Source organism: Carcharodon carcharias, chromosome 1, assembly GCF_017639515.1.
Source record: "Carcharodon carcharias isolate sCarCar2 chromosome 1, sCarCar2.pri, whole genome shotgun sequence".
NCBI classification, from domain to species: Eukaryota; Metazoa; Chordata; class Chondrichthyes; order Lamniformes; family Lamnidae; genus Carcharodon; species Carcharodon carcharias.
Genome location: NC_054467.1, coordinates 72,926,182 through 72,948,344, shown reverse-complemented (window position 1 = coordinate 72,948,344; position 22,163 = coordinate 72,926,182). Strand labels below are relative to the sequence as shown.

The 22,163-nt window shown below is 47.9% G+C and overlaps 1 protein-coding gene across 1 annotated transcript in view; it reads right to left on the bottom strand.

Annotated features, from left to right (window-relative positions):
- Positions 1-13,362, bottom strand: part of LOC121283940 — a 197,618-nt gene extending 184,256 nt beyond the window's left edge. Inside the window, exon 1 of the mRNA XM_041198739.1 lies at positions 12,702-13,362. Coding sequence (XP_041054673.1) covers positions 12,702-13,224 — 523 coding nt within the window. The 5' untranslated portion in view covers positions 13,225-13,362. The remainder of the gene's footprint in view (positions 1-12,701) is intronic.
- Positions 13,363-22,163: the final 8,801 nt, after the last annotated feature.

Genomic DNA, 22,163 nt, shown 5'->3' with positions numbered 1-22,163 from the left:
TCCATCTGGCAAGTTTTGCCCACTCACTTAACCAGTCTAGATCCCTCTGTAGACTCTTTGTGTCATCCTCACCACTTGCCTTCCCACCTATTTTTGTGTCACCCGCAAACTTGTCAATAGTACTTTCACTTCCCTCATCTAAATCATTATATATATTGTAAATAATTGAAGCCCCAGCACCGATCCCTGTTGCACTCTACTAGTTACAGGTCGCCATCCCAAAAATGCCCCCCTTATCCCAACTCTCTTCTCCTATTAGTTAGCCAATCCTCTTTCCATGCTAATACACTACCGCCAACACCATGGGCTTTTATATTATTAAGCAGCCGTGTGCGCAGCCCCTTATCGAATGCCTTTTGAAAATTCAAATTTATTACAGCTAATGGTTCCCCTTTATCTATCCTGCTTGTTACCTCCTCAAAGAATTCTAATAAATTTGTTAGACATGATTTCCCCTTCATGAAGCCATGCTGACTCTGCTTGAGTAGATTATGTATTTCTAAATGCTCTGCTATTACATCCTTTATAATGGACTCCAACATTTTCCCAATGACAGATGTTAAGCTAACTGGCCTAAAATTACCTGTTTTTGTCTCCCTCTCTTTTTGAATAAGGGTGTTACAATATCCGTTCTTCAATCCTCTAGAACTTTTCCAGAATCTAAGGATTCTTGGAAGGTTACTATCAGTGCATCCACCATCTCTGTCCTGTTCAGACATACAAACAAGTGTATCATTTCTGCAAAGCTCTGAGGTATAAAACACATCACTACTTATAATTCAATCGTGCAGGACAAATTCTGTGCTAACTTTCCCAGCTGTAGAACCACAGAATATTGGGTGCCTATAAACAAGCCTACAGTCTCAGCAATAAAGAATTATGATTTTCAGTTTAGGGACTCTCTAAGTTTCAACTATTACATCCCATTAAAATAAGTGATTGATACTCCTCATTCTGCCTCTAAAATTTTTAAAACATGTTTTTTAATCTATCACTGCCACCTTGAGGTGATTAGAAGTATAATACTAAATACAAACTGAACACATGGAGGATTCACAATAAAATACCTTAATAAAAAAAAGTTGTTGAACTCAGGTACAGATAGGAAGCTGAGGCAACAAGAACTTGTAATAATATAGAACCTTTAATATAGAAAAAAATCTCCCAAGGAACATCACAGATTGATTGGCACTCCTTCCACAAACATTCACTCCCTCCACCACCAACGCAAAGTAGCAGCAGTGTGTACCATCTACAAGATGCACTGCAGGAATTCACCAAGGCTCCTTAGACAGCACCTTCCAAGCCCACTACCATCTAGAAGGACAAGGGGAGCAGATAGATTGGAACACCACCACCTGGAAGTTCCCCTCCAAGTCACTCATCATCCTGACCTGGAAATATATCACCGTTCCTTCACTGTCGCTGGGTCAAAACCCTGGAACTCCCTTCCTAACAGCACTGTGGGTGTACCTACACCGCAGAGACTGCAGCGGCCCAAGAAGGTAGCTTATCACCACCTTCTCAAGGGTAATTAGGGATGGACAATAAATGCTGGTCTAGCCAGCAATGCCCACATCTCGTAAATGAAATTAAAAAATGACAAAAAATGAACACTGAACTCAAAGAGACTAGGAGGATGGCAAAACCTGTTTGATGAGGTAGATTCTAAGGAAAGATCCTAAAAATGAGAGCAAGGTTGAGGGATTTAGGGAAGAAATTCCAAAAAGTGGGACCTAGGCAGCTCAAGATTTGAGATGATTGATGCACACAAGAGGTTAGGGTGAGCAGAATGGAGATCATGGCATGGGAGAAGGGAGGATTGTATGTCTGAAGTAAATTACAGAATTAGAGAGCGGAAGGACATTTAAACATAAGATTAGGAATTTCGAAATTTAAGGATGTAAGAGACTGGGAGTCTCTGGAGATCAGCAAGGGGTAAGCCAACTTTGTTGCAGGCAGAATAGGTGTATCAGAGTTTTGGATGAGCTAACATTAATGGTAGGTGGGGGATGGAAGGCTGATCAGGAGACAGGTGACAAAGGAACAAGTGGGCTGAGGTAATCTAGAAGCAGACAATGTTATGAATATGGAAGTGAGAGGTCTCTGTGCTGAAGAGGACATAGGGTTGAATTTTGGCTTTGGGGCGGGGTGGGGAAGGAAACAGGAGCTGGGACTATTTCCAGTTCCCAAGCCCACCCCTGGCAAGGAGACGCTGGTCACTTGTTAGAATTCTGCCCTTTTATTGCTAGGGAGACAGGTTCCCAGCCTAATTAAGAGTAGCGGGAAGGCTCTTGAAATTGGAGGGCCAATCAGAGGCCTTCCAGCTTTAGAGGAGCACCCGGCTGCAATGAATGGCATGTTACTGAGACAGTACTTCAGAAAGGTACTCTCTCAGCTACTCTTAAAAACTTAGTTAAAATAAGAGACTTTAGCCAGCACACCACTCTGAGGTGGGGTTAGGGGATTCCGTCTAAAGGGCAGATATTGACTGCATCCACATCTAGGCAGGCAGGGAGGGTCTCTAGGCTGTCTAGAGTGCTGACATCCCATCCTGTTGCTGGGTCCACCTCCAGGCATTTGACATGCTACCTATCTCATCAGGAAACTGGAGGCCGACTGCAAATTTCCAGTCTCTATTAAATGGTGTTAACAAAGCTCCTCATGACCCTAATTGGGTGCCCACCTCATTGGAGCAGACGACCTTGCCTGGCCCCCAACCCCCACTCCCCACTCCCACCCCCCCACCCCAAAATGGCCAACACTGGGAACAGTGCCAGGAGATTGGCACAGCAGCCGACGCTGGTATTTTCAGACTCCACCTGCCTTCAAGCCTGACCTCAGCAGGGCCTGAAAATTTAGTCCATGGACTCAGAAGCTCAAGTCAGGGTCAAACAGGGCACTGAGGAAACAGTCTGGTTCAGTCTGAGACAATGGTCAAGGGAAGAGGGTAACAGTACATTGTGGTGGGCAAACATGCAAATATCGCTGAAATTTGAGTAAGTTCAAACATTCCATACTTGAACATGTAAACATGCTTCAACTTGGAACACAATGTAAGTTTTCAAATTTTCACCATCTGGTGTAGAGCTGTAGCTTTTGAATGTATGTTTTCTGTTATGTTAACTTCCCCACAATATGATATCAGGACTAGAAGTGATGCTTCATGTTTAAAAACCAAGCGTGAAAGGAATTATTATTCCATGTCCAAATCAGTCATGGTTTCTTTTTCTGCATCATTTAAAAAACAGGGTTGCAGGATGTGGAAAGACATGGGTCATTAAACAGTGGCAGCACAGGTAGGAAAGGCCACAAAAATGCAAACTGGTGCACATTCCACCCAATTAGATCTCAAAAATTCAAACTGGACTCTACAACTTCCACAGGACACCAATTTGCATATTTAAGTAGACTTAACCTTGAAGCAAAGAATATAAATCACCCATAAAAACATACAACTAATTTTGAATTTGCGCCAAGTCTTCATTAGACTGCAGCTGGTAAGCTGCACAGTTTTGAGCATCCCCTGATAGAAAGGGCATAAAAGTAATGGAAAAGTTTCAGTGCAGATTTAAGAGAGTATAACCTAGGATGAGAGATTACAGTTGTGAAGAAAGATTTTCACTCAGGATCTTCACTCAGGTTGAGAAAAGTAACATAATCAAGGTCCTTAAGATTATGTGGGCTCATGATAAGGTAATTAACGCTGAATTATTTCCAATATGGTAACAAGTGGGAATAACTTTGTTATAATAAAAATTAAAGATGGGGTTAGAAAAACTAATTCTTTACACCAGAGTGATTAGAATGTACAATTCTGACAGAAGCACAACCAATGAATTATTTTAAAAGGGGCTTTCAAATTTACTTATAAAAGAGGATAATTAAATAATGGAGCAAATCCTCCATTAAAGTTCTCAATCATGTTTTCGACTCCAAGTCCTCACCCTTCCTGATCTTGGTTGCTTCCTCCAGCCTATCCCTCTGAGATTTCTCCAATTCTGGCCTCTTGCACATCCCCAATTCTAATCATTCCACCATTGGTGATCATGCTTTCAGCTGCTTAGGCCCCATTCTTAGGAACTTCCTCCCCAATTTCTCTTCTCCTTTAAGAAACTCCTTAAAACCTACCTCTTTGATCAAGCTTTTGGTCATCTGGCCTAATATCTAATTATGTGGCTCAGTGTCAAATTTTGATTGATAGCACTCTGCTGAAGAGCCTTGGGATGTTTTACTACCTTAAAGGCACTATATAAATGCAATCTGTTGTTATTGTTGAATGGGAATGACTGTGTTAAAGCTGACAGTTTTTCTCCAATTAAACAGGTTAGGGAGAATCGCGAGGGCCACAATTTTAAATTGCTTAAGGCCAGATTTAGGTTAGATGTCAGGAGATGCCTCTTTTCCCTAGAGAACAGTGGACCTTTGGAACTGGCTGGAAGCTCATGAAGTTCCTTCAAATGATACCCGAGCCTGTTTCTGGCTAGAGCAGAGATCACCTAAAACACAGATACTGCATAGAATTCTCTGGGCCAGAGTGATCTCCTGGACTATTTTCAATTGCCCAAGTAGGGGAGTCAGAGAGAAATTTCTCAGGGCTTTCCCTCCAACAAATTGGCCTGCGGTTTTAATTTTTTTTTTGCCATTTCAAGTATTTCACACTGTTGAATAGAGTTTATACTGTAGATATTATGATGCGCAAAGTATCACCTTATGCGGACAATGGGTGCGGTGGAGGCCAGAAGATTGGGGGAGCAGGAGAATGGAGGGAGCAGGAGATTGGTGGGGGGGGGGGGGAGAGATTAGGGCGGGGGGCGGGGGGGGGGGGAGCAGGAGAGCGAAGGGGGGCGGGGGGGGGAGCAGGAGAGCGGAGGGGGGCGGGGGGAGCAGGAGAGCGAAGGGGGGGCGGGGGGAGCAGGAGAGCGGGGGGGGGGCGGGGGAGCAGGAGAGCGGGGGGGGGCGGGGGAGCAGGAGAGCGGGGGGGGGCGGGGGAGCAGGAGAGCGGAGGGGGGCGGGGGGGAGCAGGAGAGCGAAGGGGGGCGGGGGGGAGCAGGAGAGCGGAGGGGGGCGGGGAGCAGGAGAGCGGAGGGGGGCGGGGAGCAGGAGAGCGGAGGGGGGCGGGGGAGCAGGAGAGCGGAGGGGGGCGGGGGAGCAGGAGAGCGGAGGGGGGCGGGGGAGCAGGAGAGCGGAGGGGGGCAGGAGAGCGGAGGGGGGCGGGGGAGCAGGAGAGCAGAGGGGGGCGGGGGAGCAGGAGAGCAGAGGGGGGCGGGGGAGCAGGAGAGCGGAGGGGGGCGGGGGAGCAGGAGAGCGGAGGGTGGGGGAGCAGGAGAGCGGAGGGTGGGGGAGCAGGAGAGCGGAGGGTGGGGGAGCAGGAGAGCGGAGGGTGGGGGAGCAGGAGAGCGGAGGGTGGGGGAGCAGGAGAGCGGAGGGTGGGGGAGCAGGAGAGCGGAGGGTGGGGGAGCAGGAGAGCGGAGGGTGGGGGAGCAGGAGAGCGGAGGGAGGGGGAGCAGGAGAGCGGAGGCGGGGGGAGCAGGAGAGCGGAGGGAGGGGGAGCAGGAGAGCGGAGGGAGGGGGAGCAGGAGAGCGGAGGCGGGGGGAGCAGGAGAGCGGAGGGGGAGGAGAGGGGGAAGGGGAAGGGGGAATGGGGGGAAGGGGAAGGGGGAATGGGGGGAAGGGGAAGGGGGAATGGGGGGAGGGGGAAGGGGGAATGGGGGGAGGGGGGGAAGGGGGAATGGGGGGAGGGGGGAGGGGGAAGGGGGAATGGGAGAAGGGGGAATGGGGGGAGGGGGAAGGGGGAATGGGGGGAGGGGGGAGGGGGAGGGGGAAGGGGGAATGGGGGGAGGGGAAGGGGGGGAGGGGAAGGGGGGGGAGGGGAAGGGGGGGGAGGGGAAGGGGGAGGGGAAGGGGGGAGGGGGAGGGGGAGGGGGAATGGGGAATGGGGGGAGGGGAAGGGGGAGAGGGGAGGGGAGAGGAGAGGAGAGGGGAGGGAAGGGGAGGGGGAGGGAAGGGGAGGGAAGGGGAGGGGGAGGGAAGGGGAGGGAAGGGGAGGGGGAGGAGAGGGGAGAGGGGAGGGGGAGGAGAGGAGAGGAGAGGGGAGGGGAGGGAGAGGGGAGGGGAGGGAGAGGAGAGGGGAGGGGAGGGAGAGGAGAGGGGAGGGGAGGGAGAGGAGAGGGGAGGGGAGGGAGAGGAGAGGGGAGGGGAGGGAGAGGAGAGGGGAGGGGAGGGGGAGGAGAGGGGAGGGGAGGGGGAGGAGAGGGGAGGGGAGGAGAGGGGAGGGGAGGGGGAGGAGAGGGGAGGGGGAGGAGAGGGGAGGGGAGGGGGAGGAGAGGGGAGGGGAGGGGGAGGGGAGGGGAGGGGGAGGAGAGGGGAGGGGAGGGGGAGGAGGGGGGAGGAGAGGGGAGGGGAGGGGGAGGAGAGGGGAGAGGGGAGGGGGAGGAGAGGGGAGAGGGAGGAGAGGGGAGGGGGAGGAGAGGGGAGGGGAGGAGAGGGGAGGAGAGGGGGAGGAGAGGGGAGGGGGAGGAGAAGGGAGAGAGAGGGGAGAGGAGGGGGAGGAGAGGGGAGAGGGGAGGGGGAGGAGAGGGGAGAGGGGAGGGGGAGGAGAGGAGAGGAGAGGGGAGGGGAGGGGGAGGAGAGGGGAGGGGGAGGAGAGGGGAGGGGGAGGAGAGGGGAGGGGGAGGAGAGGGGAGGGGGAGAGGGGAGGGGGAGGAGAGGGGAGGAGGGGAGGGGAGGGGAGGAGAGGGAAGGGGAGGGGAGGAGAGGAGAGGTGGGAGGGAGGGTGAGGGAGGGGGAGTGATGGAGGGAGGGGGAGGGTGGAGGAGAGGAGCGAGGGGGCGGAGAGGGGGGAGGAGGCGGATGAGAGGAACAAGGAGAGGAGGGGGGAGGAGGGGGAGCAGGGGGGATGAGAGGAACAAGGAGGAGCAAGGGGGGGAAGTGAACGAGGGGGTGTAGGCGAACGGTGGGGAGGCCGACGAGGGGGAGGAGGGGGTCATGGGGAATAAAGTGGGGGAGTGGAACGAGGGGGAGTGGGAGGGGAACGAGGGGGAGGAGGGGGAGGAGGGGAACGAGGGGGAGGAGTTGAACGAGGGGGAGGAGGGGAGTAGGGGAACAAGGGGAGGAGAGGAATGGGGGAGGAGGAGAATTGGGGGAAGGAGGAAATGGGGGGGAGCAGGCGAACGGGTGGGGGAACAGAAGCTGGGGAAAGCAGGTACGGGGGAGAGTAGGAACAGCAAGAGTGCAGGAAAAGCAGGAGAGCAGGAACAGCAGGAGAGTCACAGTGAACTCGCAATGTTAACTCTTGTTTATCTCTCCACTGATGCTGCCAGACCTGCTGAGTTTTTTCTAGCATTTTCTGTTTTTATTTCAGATATCCCGCATCCACAGTACTTTGCTTCTATTTTAGGATCATGCAATTTTAGTATTATGCAATTGGGCAGGTATAATTAGTAATCTCATAATAAAAGATCCTCTGGGAAGAAGTGATCATAATATCCATGTTATAGTTTATGATCATAGCATCCATGTTGAATTCCATGTTAAAAATGGGAGCAACATACTCCAGTCTAAACAAGAGTCATGAACTTACACACAGGAAATTAAGTAGAAATGAGGGGACAGCTGGTTAGGGTTGGGGAAATAGAGGAAATGTATGTTGGTAAATAGACAGTGGCAAAAATTTAAAGAAACTATTCAAAATGTTCAATAAAAATGGATTCCTTTAATGAGCAAAAACTCAGCAAGAAAGATTCACCTGTGGCTTACTAGGGAAGCTAAGGGTAGTATTAGGTTCAATGAGGAGTGTAAGAGAGCATGCCAGGACCAACAGAGGCATACCTAAAAATGAGGTGCCAACCTGGTGAAGCTACAACACAGTACTACATGGATGCTCAACAGCAGACGCAGCATGTGATAAACAGAGCAAAGCAATCCCACAATCAACGGAACAGATCAAAGCTCTGCAGTCTTGTCACTTCCAGTTGTGAATGGCAATTTTTCCAAATGGCAGTGATTAGTGGGGTACCATAGGGATCAGTGCTGGGACCACAGCTATTCACAATATATATTAATGATTTTGTTGAGGGAACTATATGTAATATCTCCAAATTTGCAGATGACACAAAGCTGGGTGGGAGGGTGAGCTGTGAGGAGGATGCAGAGATGCATCAGTGTGATTTGGACAAGCTGAGTGAGTGGGCAAATGCATGGCAGATACAGTACAATGTGGATAAATGTGAGGTTATCCACATTGGTAGCAAAAACAGGAAGGCAGATTATTATCTGAATGGCTATAAATTGAGAGAGAGGAATGTGCAACGAGACCTGGGTACACCAGTCGCTGAAGGTAAGCATGCAGGTGCAATAAACAGTAAAGAAGGCAAATGGTATGTCGGCCTTCATAGCAAGAGGGTTCCAGTGCAGGAGCAGGGATGTTTTGCTGCAATTATACAGGGCCTTAGTGAGACCACGCCTGGAATATTGTGTGCAGTTTTGGTCTCCTTATCTGAGGAAGGATGTTCTTGCTATAGAGGGAGTGCAGCGAAGGTTTACCAGACTGATTCCTGGGATGGCGGGACTGACGTATGAGGGGAGATTGAGTTGGTTAAGATTACATTCACAGGAGTTCAGAAGATTGAGGGGGGATCTCATAGAAACCTATAAAATTCTAACAGGACTAGACAGGGTAGATGCAGGAAGGATGTTCAAGATGGTGGGGGAGTCCAGAACCAGGGGTCACAGTCTGAGGATACGAGGTAGACCATTTAGGACTGAGATGAGAAGAAATTTCTTCACCCAGAGAGTGGTGAGCCTATTCAATTCGCTACCACAGAAAGTAGTTGAAGCCAAAACATTGTATGTTTTCAAGAAGGAGTTCAATATAGCTCTTGGGACGAAAGGGATCAAAGGATATGGGGGGAAAGCGGGAGCAGGCTATTGAGTTGGATGATCAGCCATGATCATAATGAATGGCGGAGCAGGCTCAAAGGGCCGAATGGCCTACTCCTGCTCCTAGTTTCTATGAATGGTGATGGACAATTAAACAACTAACTGGAGGAGGAGGCTTCACAAATATCCTCATTTTCAATGATGGGGCCGCTCAGCATGTCAATGCAAAAGATGAGGCTGGAGCATTTGCAATCATCTTCAGCCAGAAGTGTCGAGTGGATGAACCATCTTGGACTCCTCCTGAGCTTCCCAGCATCACAGATGCCAGTTTTCAGCCAATTCAATTCACTCCACGTGAAATAGCTGAAGGTACTAACTACTGCAAAGGATATGATCCTGACAACATCCCAGAAATAGTACCAAAGGATTGTTCTCCGTGTCCCTAGCCAAATTGCTCCAGTACAACACTGGCATCTATCAAAATTGTGGAAAATTGCTCAGGTATGGCCTGAGCCAATTACTGCCCCGTCAGTCTACTCACAATCATCAGCAAAGTGGTGGAAGGTGTCATAGACAGTGCTATCAATTGGCCCTTAGACAGCAATAACCTGCTCACTGATGCTCAATTTGGGTTCCGCTAGGGCAACTCAGCTTCTGACCTCTTTACACCCTTGGTCCAAACAAGGACAAAAGAGCTGACTTCTAGGTGAGGTGAGAATGACTATCCTTGGCATCAAGGCAGCCACTGATTGAGTAGCAAAACTGAAGTAAATGGGAATCAGGGGGAAAACTCTCCAATGGTTGAATTCATATCTAGCACAAAGGAAGATGGTTGTGATTATTGGAAGCCAAACATCTCAGCCTCTGGACATCACTGCAGGAGTTCCTCAGGATAGTGTCCTAGGCCCAACCATCTTCAGCTGCTTCACAAATGATCTTCCCTCCACTGTAAAGTCAGAAGTGGGGATGTCACTGATGATTGCACAGTGTTCAGTGCCATTTGAACTCCTCAAGTACTGAAGCAGTCCATGTCCATATGCAGCAAGGCCAGTGGAACATTCACTCTTGGGCTGTGCCAGGCAATGAACATCTACAACAACAGGGAATCTAACCATCTTCCCTTGGCATTCAATTGCATTAATATCACTGAATCCCCACCATCTCCATCACGTACATTGTTATGAGTGCAAGGTTTTATGAGATGACTATGTTTCGGACAGTCTCTTTAATTCATGGTAAAATGGAGGAACGAAGAGGGTCATATAATCTGCTTTGAGTTCTAGTTCAGTTACCATGCAGCTGGGCGGGGGTCCCAGGTTGAGACTTGCTGAGAGAAAGGTTCACACCTGAAAACAAGACAAGAGCAGCTGGGCTAACTGCGGACAGACTGTCAGTCTCCATTCTTTTCTTTGACAGAAAGAGAGAGAGAGAGGGGTCTCAGAGATAAAAGGCTTCAGGTGGTGTGGTCAGCAGAATGGAGAACACAGCAAAGGGCAAACAAAAATTTGGTAAAAAGGAAAACAAGAGAGTAAACTAGCCAGGAATAAAAAAAAACAGATTGTTATGAGTTTTTAGGAGTGTATAAAAAGAAGAACAGCTAAACTAATCTTTGGTTCCTTCGAGGCAGCATTGTGAGAAATTATCATGGGGAACCAGTAAATGGCAGAGATGTTGAACAAATATTTTGTGTCTGTCTTTGCAGTAGAAAACACAAATTACGTACTAGGAAAATAGGATAACTAAGGGGCTAATAAAAGTGGAAACCTAAGATAATTCATATCAGCAGAGATTAAGTGCTAGAGAAACTTAAAGGACTAAAAGCTCACAAATCCTTAGGACCTGAGGGCTGACAATCTAGCGTACATCCTAGGGTTCTAGAAGAGATAGCTGAAGAGGTAGTGGATGCACTGGCTATGATTTTCTAAAATTCTCTAAATTCTACAACAGACCCAGCAGTTTGGAAGTTGGCAAATATAGCGCCACTATTCAAGAGAGGAGGGAAAGAGAAAACAGGGAATTGCAGGCCTGTTAGTTAGCCTGACATCGGTCATCAGGAAAATACTGCAAACTATTATTACGGAAGTCTTAACAATGCACTTAGAAAATCACAATATGATCAGATAAAATCCACGTGGTTTTATGAAAAGGAAATCGTGTTTGACAAATTTATTAGAATTTTTTAGATGTAACTGGTATGGTAGATAAAAGGGAACCAATTGATGTAACATACTTGGATTTTTAAAAATTCATTCATGGGATGAAGATATCACTGGCTAGACCAGCATTTATTGCCCATCCCTAATTGCCCTTGGCGAGCTGCCTTCTTGAATTGCTGCAGTCCATGTGGTGTAGGTACACCCCCAGTGCTATTAGGAAGGGAGTTCCAGGATTTTGTCCCAGCAACTGTGAAGTAACAGCGATATATTTGCAAGTCAGGATGGTGGGAAGCTTGGAGCGGATTGCCAAAAGGCATTCCTTATAGAAGGCTAATAGAAATACTAAGTGCATGGAGTTGGAGGTAAAATATTAGCATGGATAGTGGTTTGGTTAATGGGCAGGAAGCAGAGTTGTGATAAGCGGAACATTTTCAAGTTGGCATGCTGCAACCAATGGAGTGCCGCAAGGGTCAGTGCTGATGCCTGAATTATTTACAATCTATATTAATGACTTAGACAAAGAGACTGAGAGTGATGCAACTAGGTTTGTTGATGAGACAAAGCTGGGTAAAAATGTAAGCTATGACAAGGACACCGAGGCTGAAAAGAGTTACAGGCAGGCCAAGTGAATGGGCAACAAGGTGGCAGATGGAGAATAATGTGAGCAAATGTGAGGTTATTCAGTTTGGTAGTAAGAACAGAAAAGCAGAATATTTTTTAAAAGACGTGATACTTCTAAAAGTTAATGTTCAGGTGGACTTGGGTGTGCTCATACAAGGAACACAGAAAGTTAGCCTGCAGGTACAACAAGCAATTAGGGGGGAAATTGGCATGTTGGTCTTTATTGTAAGGGGATTGAGTACAAGAAAGAGGAAATGTTGCTACAATTGTACAGGGCTTTGATGAGACCACACCTGGAGCACTGTTTGCAGTTTTGGTCTCCATGTTTTAGGAAAGATTTACTTGGACTGGAGGCAGTACAACAAGGTTCACTAGATTGGTCCCTCAGATGTGATAGTTGTCCTATGATGGACGGCTGAGTAACTGGGCCTATGCTCTCGAATTTAGAGGAATGAGACGTGGTCACATTTTAACATACAAGATTCTGAAGGGGCTTGACAAGGTTGTTTCCCCTAGCTGGAGAATCTAGAACACAACATAGTTCAGGATAAGGGGTTGATCATTAGACTGAGATGGGGGGAAACTACTCCACTCAGAAGAGGGTGAATCCTCTGAATTGTCTGCCCCAGATTGTGAATGCTCCATTGTTTAATAGATTTAAGGCTGGGATGGACAGATTTTTGGTTTCTTGGAGAATCAAGGGATATGAAAGTCAGGAGGGAAGTGGAGTTGAGGCAGAAGATCAACTATGATCGTACTGAATGGTACAGCAGACTCTAGATTAGGAGCTGTATGGTCTATTCCTGCACCTAGTTCTTGACAGTCAAATCAGCATTGAAAGCATGTTACCAACTTCAGCCCAGCTCTCTGCCTGTGATGTGACATACTCCAAAGTGATTCCTTTGGTCTGGTTTTTGGAGGAAGGGGCAGTGTTCAACAACAGTGTGGTTTGAATAGAATTAGGCTGCCTGCATGTTAAAAGTTCACCAAGGTTCACATTGTAAAAAGTGATAAGTAACAAAAGAATCGGTATCATCTCCTCACCCGAGGTCGCAGTGTCCCCCCAGAAGCCGGATGCACAGCCAATCCGCACAGGTCTCCGTTCTGTTGTCAGGGGCCGACTTTTGGGACAATGGGAATGGAGAACTGGGTTCCATTGGGAATGGGAATGGGGAGCTGGATTCCAGTGACTGTGGGAATGGGGAGCTGGATTCCGATGGGAATGGGGAGCTGGATTCCAGTGACTGTGGGAATGGGGAGCTGGATTCCGATGGGAATGGGCAGCTGGATTCCAGTGACTGTGGGAATGGGGAGCTGGATTCCGATGGGAATGGGCAGCTGGATTCCAGTGACTGTGGGAATGGGGAGCTGGATTCCGATGGGAATGGGCAGCTGGATTCCAGTGACTGTGGGAATGGGCAGCTGGATTCCGATGGGAATGGGAATACCAGCGGGAAGGGCCCGGCTCCCCGGGCGCTGCGACAATGCTCCGGCTCAGGTCCCTCACCGCCCGGGGCCACCTCAAGAACGGGTTCAGTCGGTGACAGCTTCTCCAATGTCTCAACATTCCCAGGCCTTCAGCGAAATGATTAAAATGGGGAATCAATAAACTTTCACCGAGTTTCTTTCCGCTGAACTTCTGTTCGGCACCAGTATGGCCGTAAGCGTAGCGACGCAGTGAAGCTCCCCGGCAATGTAATCCCTGCCTTCAGGTTCCGCAATGATGTTACTTTGCCAACAGTAGGTGGCGGCCAAATACTTCTTTCCAGTTTATTTTCCTTCCAACTTGAGCTATCATTTAACCTTTGTTGGTGTAATTACTTCCGCCGCGCACAATCTGATATTTGAAATCAGTTCAGATTCCTCCATCTCCATCCCAGAGTATGTCCCGGTCATGGAGATGGTAGCACTATGGTACAGTGCAGGGCAAGTGCCTCCAGCTGCAGAGAACCAACATTGACACCCAAACTCAATAAAGTCTCATGGCTTCAGGTCAACCATGAGCAAGGAAACCTCTGTTGGTTACCACCCTCCCTGTAACTGAATCTATATGCCTTCATGATGAACAAAGCACCAAGGGTAGAAAGGGCATAGAATAACTTGGGGGGGGGGGGGTGGTGTCGGGGAGGGGGAGTGCTCTATGGAAGTACTACCACAGACTGAGCTGGCTGGTCCTAAAGGACATAGTTGCCAGACTCAGCTAATGGAAGAGAACCAACACAACGCAAAATCCTACCCGACATCATCATCACCGAACTACTTAGCAATGTAACTTAGTTTTGTTGAAGAGTCATACGGACTCAAAACATTAACTGTGCTCCTCTCCGCAGATGCTGCCAGACCTGCTGAGTTTTTCCAGGCATTTTTGTTTATGTTTTGGATTTCCAGCATCCGCAGTTTTTTGCTTTTACTTAGCAATGTAACTGCACATGGCAGTGGGAGCACTAGCTGTGGAGGTCACATTTTATCTTCATACTTTGGACACTCTCCATTTTGTGTGGGACTATCTCTGTGCTCCCTACTTCCCTGTCAGCGGCAGCGCTGCCCGCATTTCAACAAGAATAGGAAGAAGAACTGGAGCAAACACAGCAACATTACTGAAGCAGAGGAGTTTCTGGAGGATGTGCAGCTACAGGAGCAAATGATCAGTGGTCTTACGTCTGAAAAGACAGATACCAGCCTGTTCTTCATTGACACTGGAGATTAAAATAAAGATATGTTTGATAATAAAAGAAAATTGAAGCTGCTGCAAGGAAGATTAGACCATATGGCCCCTCAAAACTTCTTCACCATTCAATACAATTGTGACTAATCTTCTGCTTCAACTCCACTTTCATGCCCGCATCCCATATCCCTTGATTCACCAAAGGACCAAAAGTCAGCCATTTCCAGCCTTAAATATGTGCAATGACTGAGCATTCACAATCGTCTGGGGTAGATAATTCCAAAAGTTCACAACCCTCTAAGTGAAAAAATCTCTGCTCATCTTAGTGAAAAATAATTGACATCCTATTCCTGAGGTTGTATCCCCATGTGTCCAGATTCCATAGCCAGGGGAAACCAGTGCCTACTCTGTCAAGCCCCTTCAGAATCTTGTATGTTTCAATGACAGCCCCTCTCATTCTTCTAATCTTCAGAGAGCATTGGCCCAATTCACTCAACCTCTCATCATGGACCAACCCACTCAGCCCAGAAACCGATCTATTGAATCTTTGCTGTACTGCCTTCAATGCAAGTACCTTGTCCTTTAAATATGGAGATCTAAATTGCACAAAGTACTCTAGGTGTAGTCTCAACTGCACAATTGTGGCAAGACTTCTTTATTTTTGTACTCCAACCCCCTTGCAATAAAGGCCAACATGCTATTTGCTTAATTGCTTGTTGTACCTGCATTCCAACTCTCTCTGTTCCTTGTACGAGTAGATTCAAGGGCAGAATTTTCCATGCCTACTGGCATTGGAGGTGTTCGGCGGCATGAGTGGACAATAGGGCAAGAAGGCCGAAAATCAGTTTCACGATGTCATGAAACCAGTCAATGACAGGCCGTGTTTCCTGCTGCCAGACATTGGGAAACTCATTGTAATACATCTGCATATCATTATAAGGCCTGGTCACCAGAATCATCCCCCCACGTTGGATCATACTCCCATGTCAGCAGGAAAACACGCTGGTGCAGAACATGTTTTGACAAGTGTGACAAGAATTCGGGACTTACCATCAGGGGCTGCTCATGTCATGGACATCCAGAAGATGCTGGAGCTGGACAGTAACGGGACTCTGGAGGAATGATCATGGCATGCTGGGTAGATTCTCATGGACGTGGCTCTGCCATGAAGCAGCTTATGGAAGGTGGAAAGTCATCTTTGAGGGTCTGCTCACGACGGATGATGATTGAGGGGGTGGAAAGGAAGCTGTGTTTGGGAGAGGAAGATTTATCGGGGGTGGGAGAGGCAGGTCTAACATTAACTAACAGAGGAAGGTGTGTCAGGGAGGCATGAGGTTGGGAGGGGGGGAATGAAGGTGTCAGGGGTGAGGTGAGGTTGGGGGGGAGGGAGTACAGGGGGAGGAGGAGTTAATGGGAGAGAATTCGGCAACTGAGGAGGTAGGTGTAAGGGGGGATGAAGGTGTAAGGGAAGGAGTCCAGGGGGAGGAAGGAGTCAGGGAGAGGAAGGAGCCTGGAGAAGGGAAGGAGTCCAGAGAGAGGAAAGAACCCGGGGGCAGAAGGAATCTGGAGAGGGGAAGGAATAAGGGTGGAGGAAGGAGAAGAATGGAGGAAGGAGTGGGGAAGGAGTAAGGCCGAAGGAAGAATAGAGGAATACAAGAGCAGAGAGGTTCTGCAGAATGTATATAAGACATTCGTTAGATCTCAGCTGGAATATTGTGTACAGTTCTGAACACCAAATTATTAGGAAGGATGTGAACACGTTGGAGAGAGTGCAGAAGAGGTTTACAAGAATGGTTCCAGGGATGTGAAAATTCAGCTATGAGAATAGAGTGGAAAGGTAGGGACTGTTCTCCTTGGAGAGGAGACAGCTAAGAGATGTTCAAAATCATGAGGGGGCATGACAGAGTAGACAGGAAGAAGCTGTTGCCACTCATAAAAGGATCAAGGATGAGAGGGCACAGACTTTAAGTGATTTGCAAAAGGAGTAAATGTGATGTGAGAAAAAACTTTTTCACACAACGAATGGTGGGTCTGGAATGCACTGCCTGAAAGTATGGTGGAGGCAGGTTCAATCGAGGCATTCAAGAGGGCATTGGATGATTATTTAAATAGAAACAATGTGCAAGGGTTACAGGGAAAAGGCAGAGCAGTGGCACTAGGTCGTAATGCTCATTCGGACAGCCAATGCTGACAAGATGGGCCAAATGGCCTCCTTCTGTGTCATTAAAACTTAGTGATTCTGTGGAGCAAAGCTGGAGGGAGAAATAAGGATGGAGGAAGCAGCCCAAAAAGGGGAAGGAGTTCATGGAGGAAGGAGTCCAGGGAGAGGAAGGGGTCCAGGGGAAGGATGGAGTCCAGAGAAGGGAAGGAGTCCAAGGGGAGGAAGAAGTAAGTGTGGAGGAAGGAGTCCAGAGAGAGGAAGGTGTAAGGTTGGTAAAGAAGTAGGGTTGGAGGAAGGGGAAGGACTAAGGAGGGTGTTGGAGGAGTCCGGTGGGAGGAGGGGGAAGGAGTTCCAAGAGGGAGAGGATTTCCAAGGGGGGAAGGAGTCCGGAGGGGAGTTGAACAGGTAAACATGCAAGGCGGGTCAAGTCTCTCTTAAGTCTGTGTTAAGTCTCTCTGTTAAGTCCATGACTGCCTCCTGGGGAGCAAAATAAGGGTGGCCAAGGTAGGAGGGAATGGTGAGAATGACTGAGGACAGACTGAGGTGGTATGCTGGGTGGGTGAGGGTGCAACGGTAGCGGTAGAAGGGACAGCGAGGATGGTTGGTGGGGATTCGGAGGCAGACATGGACCATGGGGCTGGGAAGAAGGAGGTCGGAGAGTTTAATGTGGATGGGGGTAGGATTTTTAGGAAGGAAGGGAACGTGCACGTTCACCTGGACATCCCCAAAGGAAAAGGGTTGTGGCGGGTAGGTTACAGTGGGGAGGTAGAAGGAAATGACTGGGGGTTTGACAATGATGGGGGAAAGGAAATGGCTGACTGGGGGAGAAGAAAGATTGGGGGAACGCAGGAAAAACTGCAGCATAGCCATCAAAAGTGAAACAAGAGTCGTGGTGGGTGAGATCAGGTGCTGCATGGGAGTGTGATCAGCGGGTGGGCAGAGATGCAGGTCAGCTCAGATAGACAACTGAAACTGCCCAGCAGGCAGCATTCAAAATGCTTAGGACATTGAAATGAATGTGATTCGGGAAGGATCTGTGTGTGTGGGAGAGTGCTTGCACGAGGCTCCAAAAGGTCTTGCCCCACACACACACTCACTTCTCCCTCCAGGATCACTCGGGGTTTGGCTGTGTGCAGCTGAACTGCTAGTGGCTTGTGGGGGGTTGGGGGTGGGGAATGCGGGGGAAGACTCGTGAAGCCTTTCAGTGAAGATGAAAGACACCATTACACATTATTCAGTGAAAGTGGATATATTTTCAAATTGTAAAGTTACAAAATGTGTTCACCCATGCAACCACTTGTGGTCAGAATTTGTTAACTTTTGAACGCCTTAGACTTCTAGATGCTGCCCTGACATCTGCTGGAGGGGTGGAGACAACCTGTGCAATGGTTGGCCCCGTTGCTTCTGATGACTTCGGAGTAGGTCCACTGGAAAGCTGAGGCGTTGAGGGCCCTGGTTTGCTTTGGCTGTCCTCCTGTGGGCCAACTGCTCCCTCTGCAGTAACAGACAAAGAGGTTGAAGGGGTAAAAGGAAAAAGGGACTCAGAGGGAGAGGACAGCTTCTGAGATTCCTGAGTGGGTGACCCAGGGGTGTCCATCTGCCGTTTCTCCTCCCTTAGGGTGTCCGAGGACCCCGGCCTGACTCCCTGAGGGGATGGAGCACCTGGGGGATGTCAGGTTGCCCCATTTCCCTCTCATGTTGCCATTGCAGGAACTCACCCATGGATCCCATAATGGAGTGCAGATTTGAGTGCATCTCTGCATTCTGCTGGACCAGGATCTCCATGGCGTCTGCCATCCTCCTATGGAGACTTCCATACACGCATGTGTGGGCACTACTTCATCAGAAAGCAGGTGGTCACACTCCTCTGACTCACATGCCACCCTGCTGATAGTTTCCAACAGCTCTGAATGATGTTCCTCTGCCATCTGCTGGCTCTCTAGGATGATTCGGAAGGCCAAATCCAGAGGCTTGTCATCTGACTCAGACCTCACAGGTGCCTGATCCCCAGCAGTCTTCCAAGTGACAGGGAGCTTGGCTGAACCTGCCTCCTCCTGCTGCAGACATGTGCCCATGTGGTGCCCACCAGGTTTTGAGCACGAACCTACTCCAGATCTAGGTTGCACCAAGGTGTGTGTCTCTGCGCTGGTGGAGGGTGTGGGTAAGCGCTGTGACGGGCCATCCAAGCTAATTATTTCCAGCTCTTCAATGGAGGAGGAGTCATCTTGACTGGTGGTGAGGACATGGATGGAGCTGAGGGACTGGCTGGCTGAGGTGTTGGCAGAGCTCCCTGTGAACCGAAGTAGAGATAATTAGTGCATGACAGCAGATTCAAAAACAGGAGAGAGAGGACTCACGTTTGCATTGACAGAAGGACAATGTGGTGCAGGATCCTCACTAGGATGTTCACCGCTGACCCCACTGTCACCACAGACGTTGTTCATATCCTTACCAGTCAACACAATGGCACACTCCTCAAAGTGAGGGAGGGGCCTAACATGGGCCACTCCACCCTGGTGATATATCTCCCTGCTGTTGTGAGTAGGCTTCTCCTGCATGAAAACAGACAGAAAGCTTGTGAGCAGGTCACATGGCACTGCACGGAATGTTTGTGTGGTGAGCGGAGCCATGGACGGGATGAGGATGCGACCGCCAGACGATATGAGCCTGAGGAAGATGTGAGGGTGTGTGTGAGAGTTAGTGGTGTTGTCCCTTGAGTGTGAGATCCTTGTCTATGTATGATGAGTTTGTGAGTGTGTGCATTGAGAGTGATGAGAAGGGTGACTTACCCTGGTGGAATAGATGAGAACATTCATACTGTCGTGGTACTGGGTGGCTGTCCTCTTTTGCAGGGCATTGATGCTGACCACCACTGCCACCGCCTCCCATGCTGGATTGTTGATCTTGCTTTTTAGTCTTCTCACAGAGTTGGGGTAGAAGACATCACTGTGGGCCTTCACTGCGTCCAAATGACTCTCGAGGGACGAGGGGCTGCAGTCTTTTTGCCTTCCAGGACCATGTCTTTTGTGCAACAGCACTTGGCTGGAAACACAGAGAGGTGTGCATGCGGCTGCACTTTAAATATGTCACCGGCGTGAGGATGCAGCGAGGTGATGGCATGGTGGGTGGATGAGAGCCCATTCACTATCAAAACGGTGTGTTTCCAGTAATGCATAATTAATGAGGCGGGATTGGGATGATATGGCGTGAAAAGCCAGCACTCGCCCTTTTTCCTGCCTGCTACTGCACTTATTGCAATTCTGTGACAATTCCGCCCTACGTCTCTGTGAACATCAACATTTACAAGTTTCACACCTTGTATAAAATATTCTTCTTTTCCATTCTTACTACAAAAGTGAATTACCTCACCCTTCCCCGCATATATTCCTTCTGTCACCTTGTTGCCTGCTCACTTAACCTAATCTATCTCTTTGCAAACACTTTGTGACCCCCTATTCCCACCCAGCATTGTATCATCAGCAACATTGGATATGTTAGCCCCTTTGTCTAGGTCATTAATATAGATTGCAAATAGCTGAGGCCCCAACGCTGATCCACTAATTACAAACTGTGAACTTGAAAATAGCCCATTTATCCCTACTCTCTGCTTCCTGTCTGTCAACCAATCATCTATCCAAGGTAATATGTTACTCCCACCATCATGAGATCTTATCTTGCATATTAACCTTTTATGTGGCACCCTTTGAAAATCCAAGTATACTAAATATACTAGCTCTCCTTTATCTACTCCATTAGTTACATCCTCAAAAAGCTTTAATAAATGTGTCAAACACAATTTTCCTTTCATAAAGCCAGTTGACTTTGTCTGATCATGACATGATTTTCTAAGTGAATTGAGAAGACTTCCTTAATAATACAGTAAACCCTAATGAGTTGAATTCCAGGCGATCTGCCCACAAATTTGTGTTGTTACTCGGAACAAAATAAAAGAATGAACGGCACAAATAGAGGTTAATGGGTATGATCTTATAGCCATTATGGAGATGTGGTTACAAGGTAGAAGACACTAATAGCATTCCAAAAATACTAAATAATCCAGGGGCAAAAGATGGGGAGAAAATAAATACAATAATCATCACTAGAGAAAAAGTACCAGGGAAATTAATGGGGCTAAAGGCATGTAAGTGCCCTGGCTTGATGGATTGCATCCTAGGATATTAAAGGAAGTAGCTACAGAGATAATGGATGCACTGGCAGTAATCTTCCAAGAATCCTTAAATTATGGAAAAGTCCCAGAGGATTGGAGAATGGCTAATGTACACCTTTAGTCAAAAAGGGAGGGTGACAACAAATAGGTAACCATAGGCCAGTTAGCTTAACATCTGTCATTGGAAAATTTTGGAGTCTATTATAAAGGATGTAATAGCAGAGCATTTAGAAATACATAATCTAATCAAACAGAGTCAGCATGGCTTCATGAAGGTGAAATCATGCCTAACAAATTTATTAGAATTCTTTGAGGAAGTAACAAATAGGATAGATAAAGGGGAACCAGTAGATGTAATAAATTTGAATTTCCAAAAGGCATTCATTAAGGTACCGCACATAAGACTACTTAATAAGATAAGAGCCCATGGTGTTGAGGGTAGTGTATTAGCATAGATAGAGGATTGGCTAACTAATTGAAGACAGAGAGTTGGGATAAGGGGGGCCTTTTTGGGATGACAACCTGTAACTAGTGGAGTGCCACAGGGGCCAATTTTGGGGCCTCAATTATTTCCAAATATATTAATGACTTAGATGAGGAAAGTGAATCTACTATCACCAAGTTTGCAGATGACACAAAAATAGGTGGGGAGGCAAGTGATGAGGATGACACAAGGACTCTACAGAGGGATGTAGGCAGATTAAGGGGAAATCATGCCTAACAAATTTATTAGAATTCTTTGAGGAAGTAACAAATAGGATAGATAAAGGGGAACCAGTAGATGTAATAAATTACTTACCAGATGGAATATAATGTGGGAAAATGAGAGGTTATGCACTTTGGCAGGAATAGAGGAGCTGAATATTATTTAAATGGTGAAGAACTGCAGAAAGCTGAAGCACAGAGGGATTTGGGAATCCTTGTGCATGAATCCCAAAAAGCTAACATACAAGTTCAACAGGTAATATGAAGGGCAAATGGAATGTTGGCCTTTATTTCAAAGGAAATGGAATATAAAAATAGGGAAGTCTTGCTAAAACTAATCAAGGCACTAGTTAGAGCACACTTAGAATACTGTGAATAGTTTTAGTCCCCTTATCTAAGGAAAAATATACTGGCATTGAAGGCAGTCCAGAGAAAGTTCACTAGGTTGATCCCGGGTATGGAGGGATTTTCTTATCTGGAGAAGTTGAGTAGGTTGGGCCTGTACTCATTGGAGTTTAGAAGAATGAGAGGCTACCTTAGTGAAACATATAAGATTCTTAGGAGCTTGACAGGGTAGATGCTAAGAGGTTGTTTCTCCATGTGGGAGAATCTAGGACCAGAGGGCATAATCTCGGAGTAAGACAGAGATGGGGAGAAATTTCTTCTCTCAGAGGGTAGTAAATCTGTGGTATTCTTTACTGCAGAGACCTGTAGAGGTTGGGTCGTTAAGTATATTCAAGGTTGAGAGAGACAGATTTTCGATCAGTAAGGGAATCAAGGGTTATGGGGAAAAGGCAGGAAAGAGGA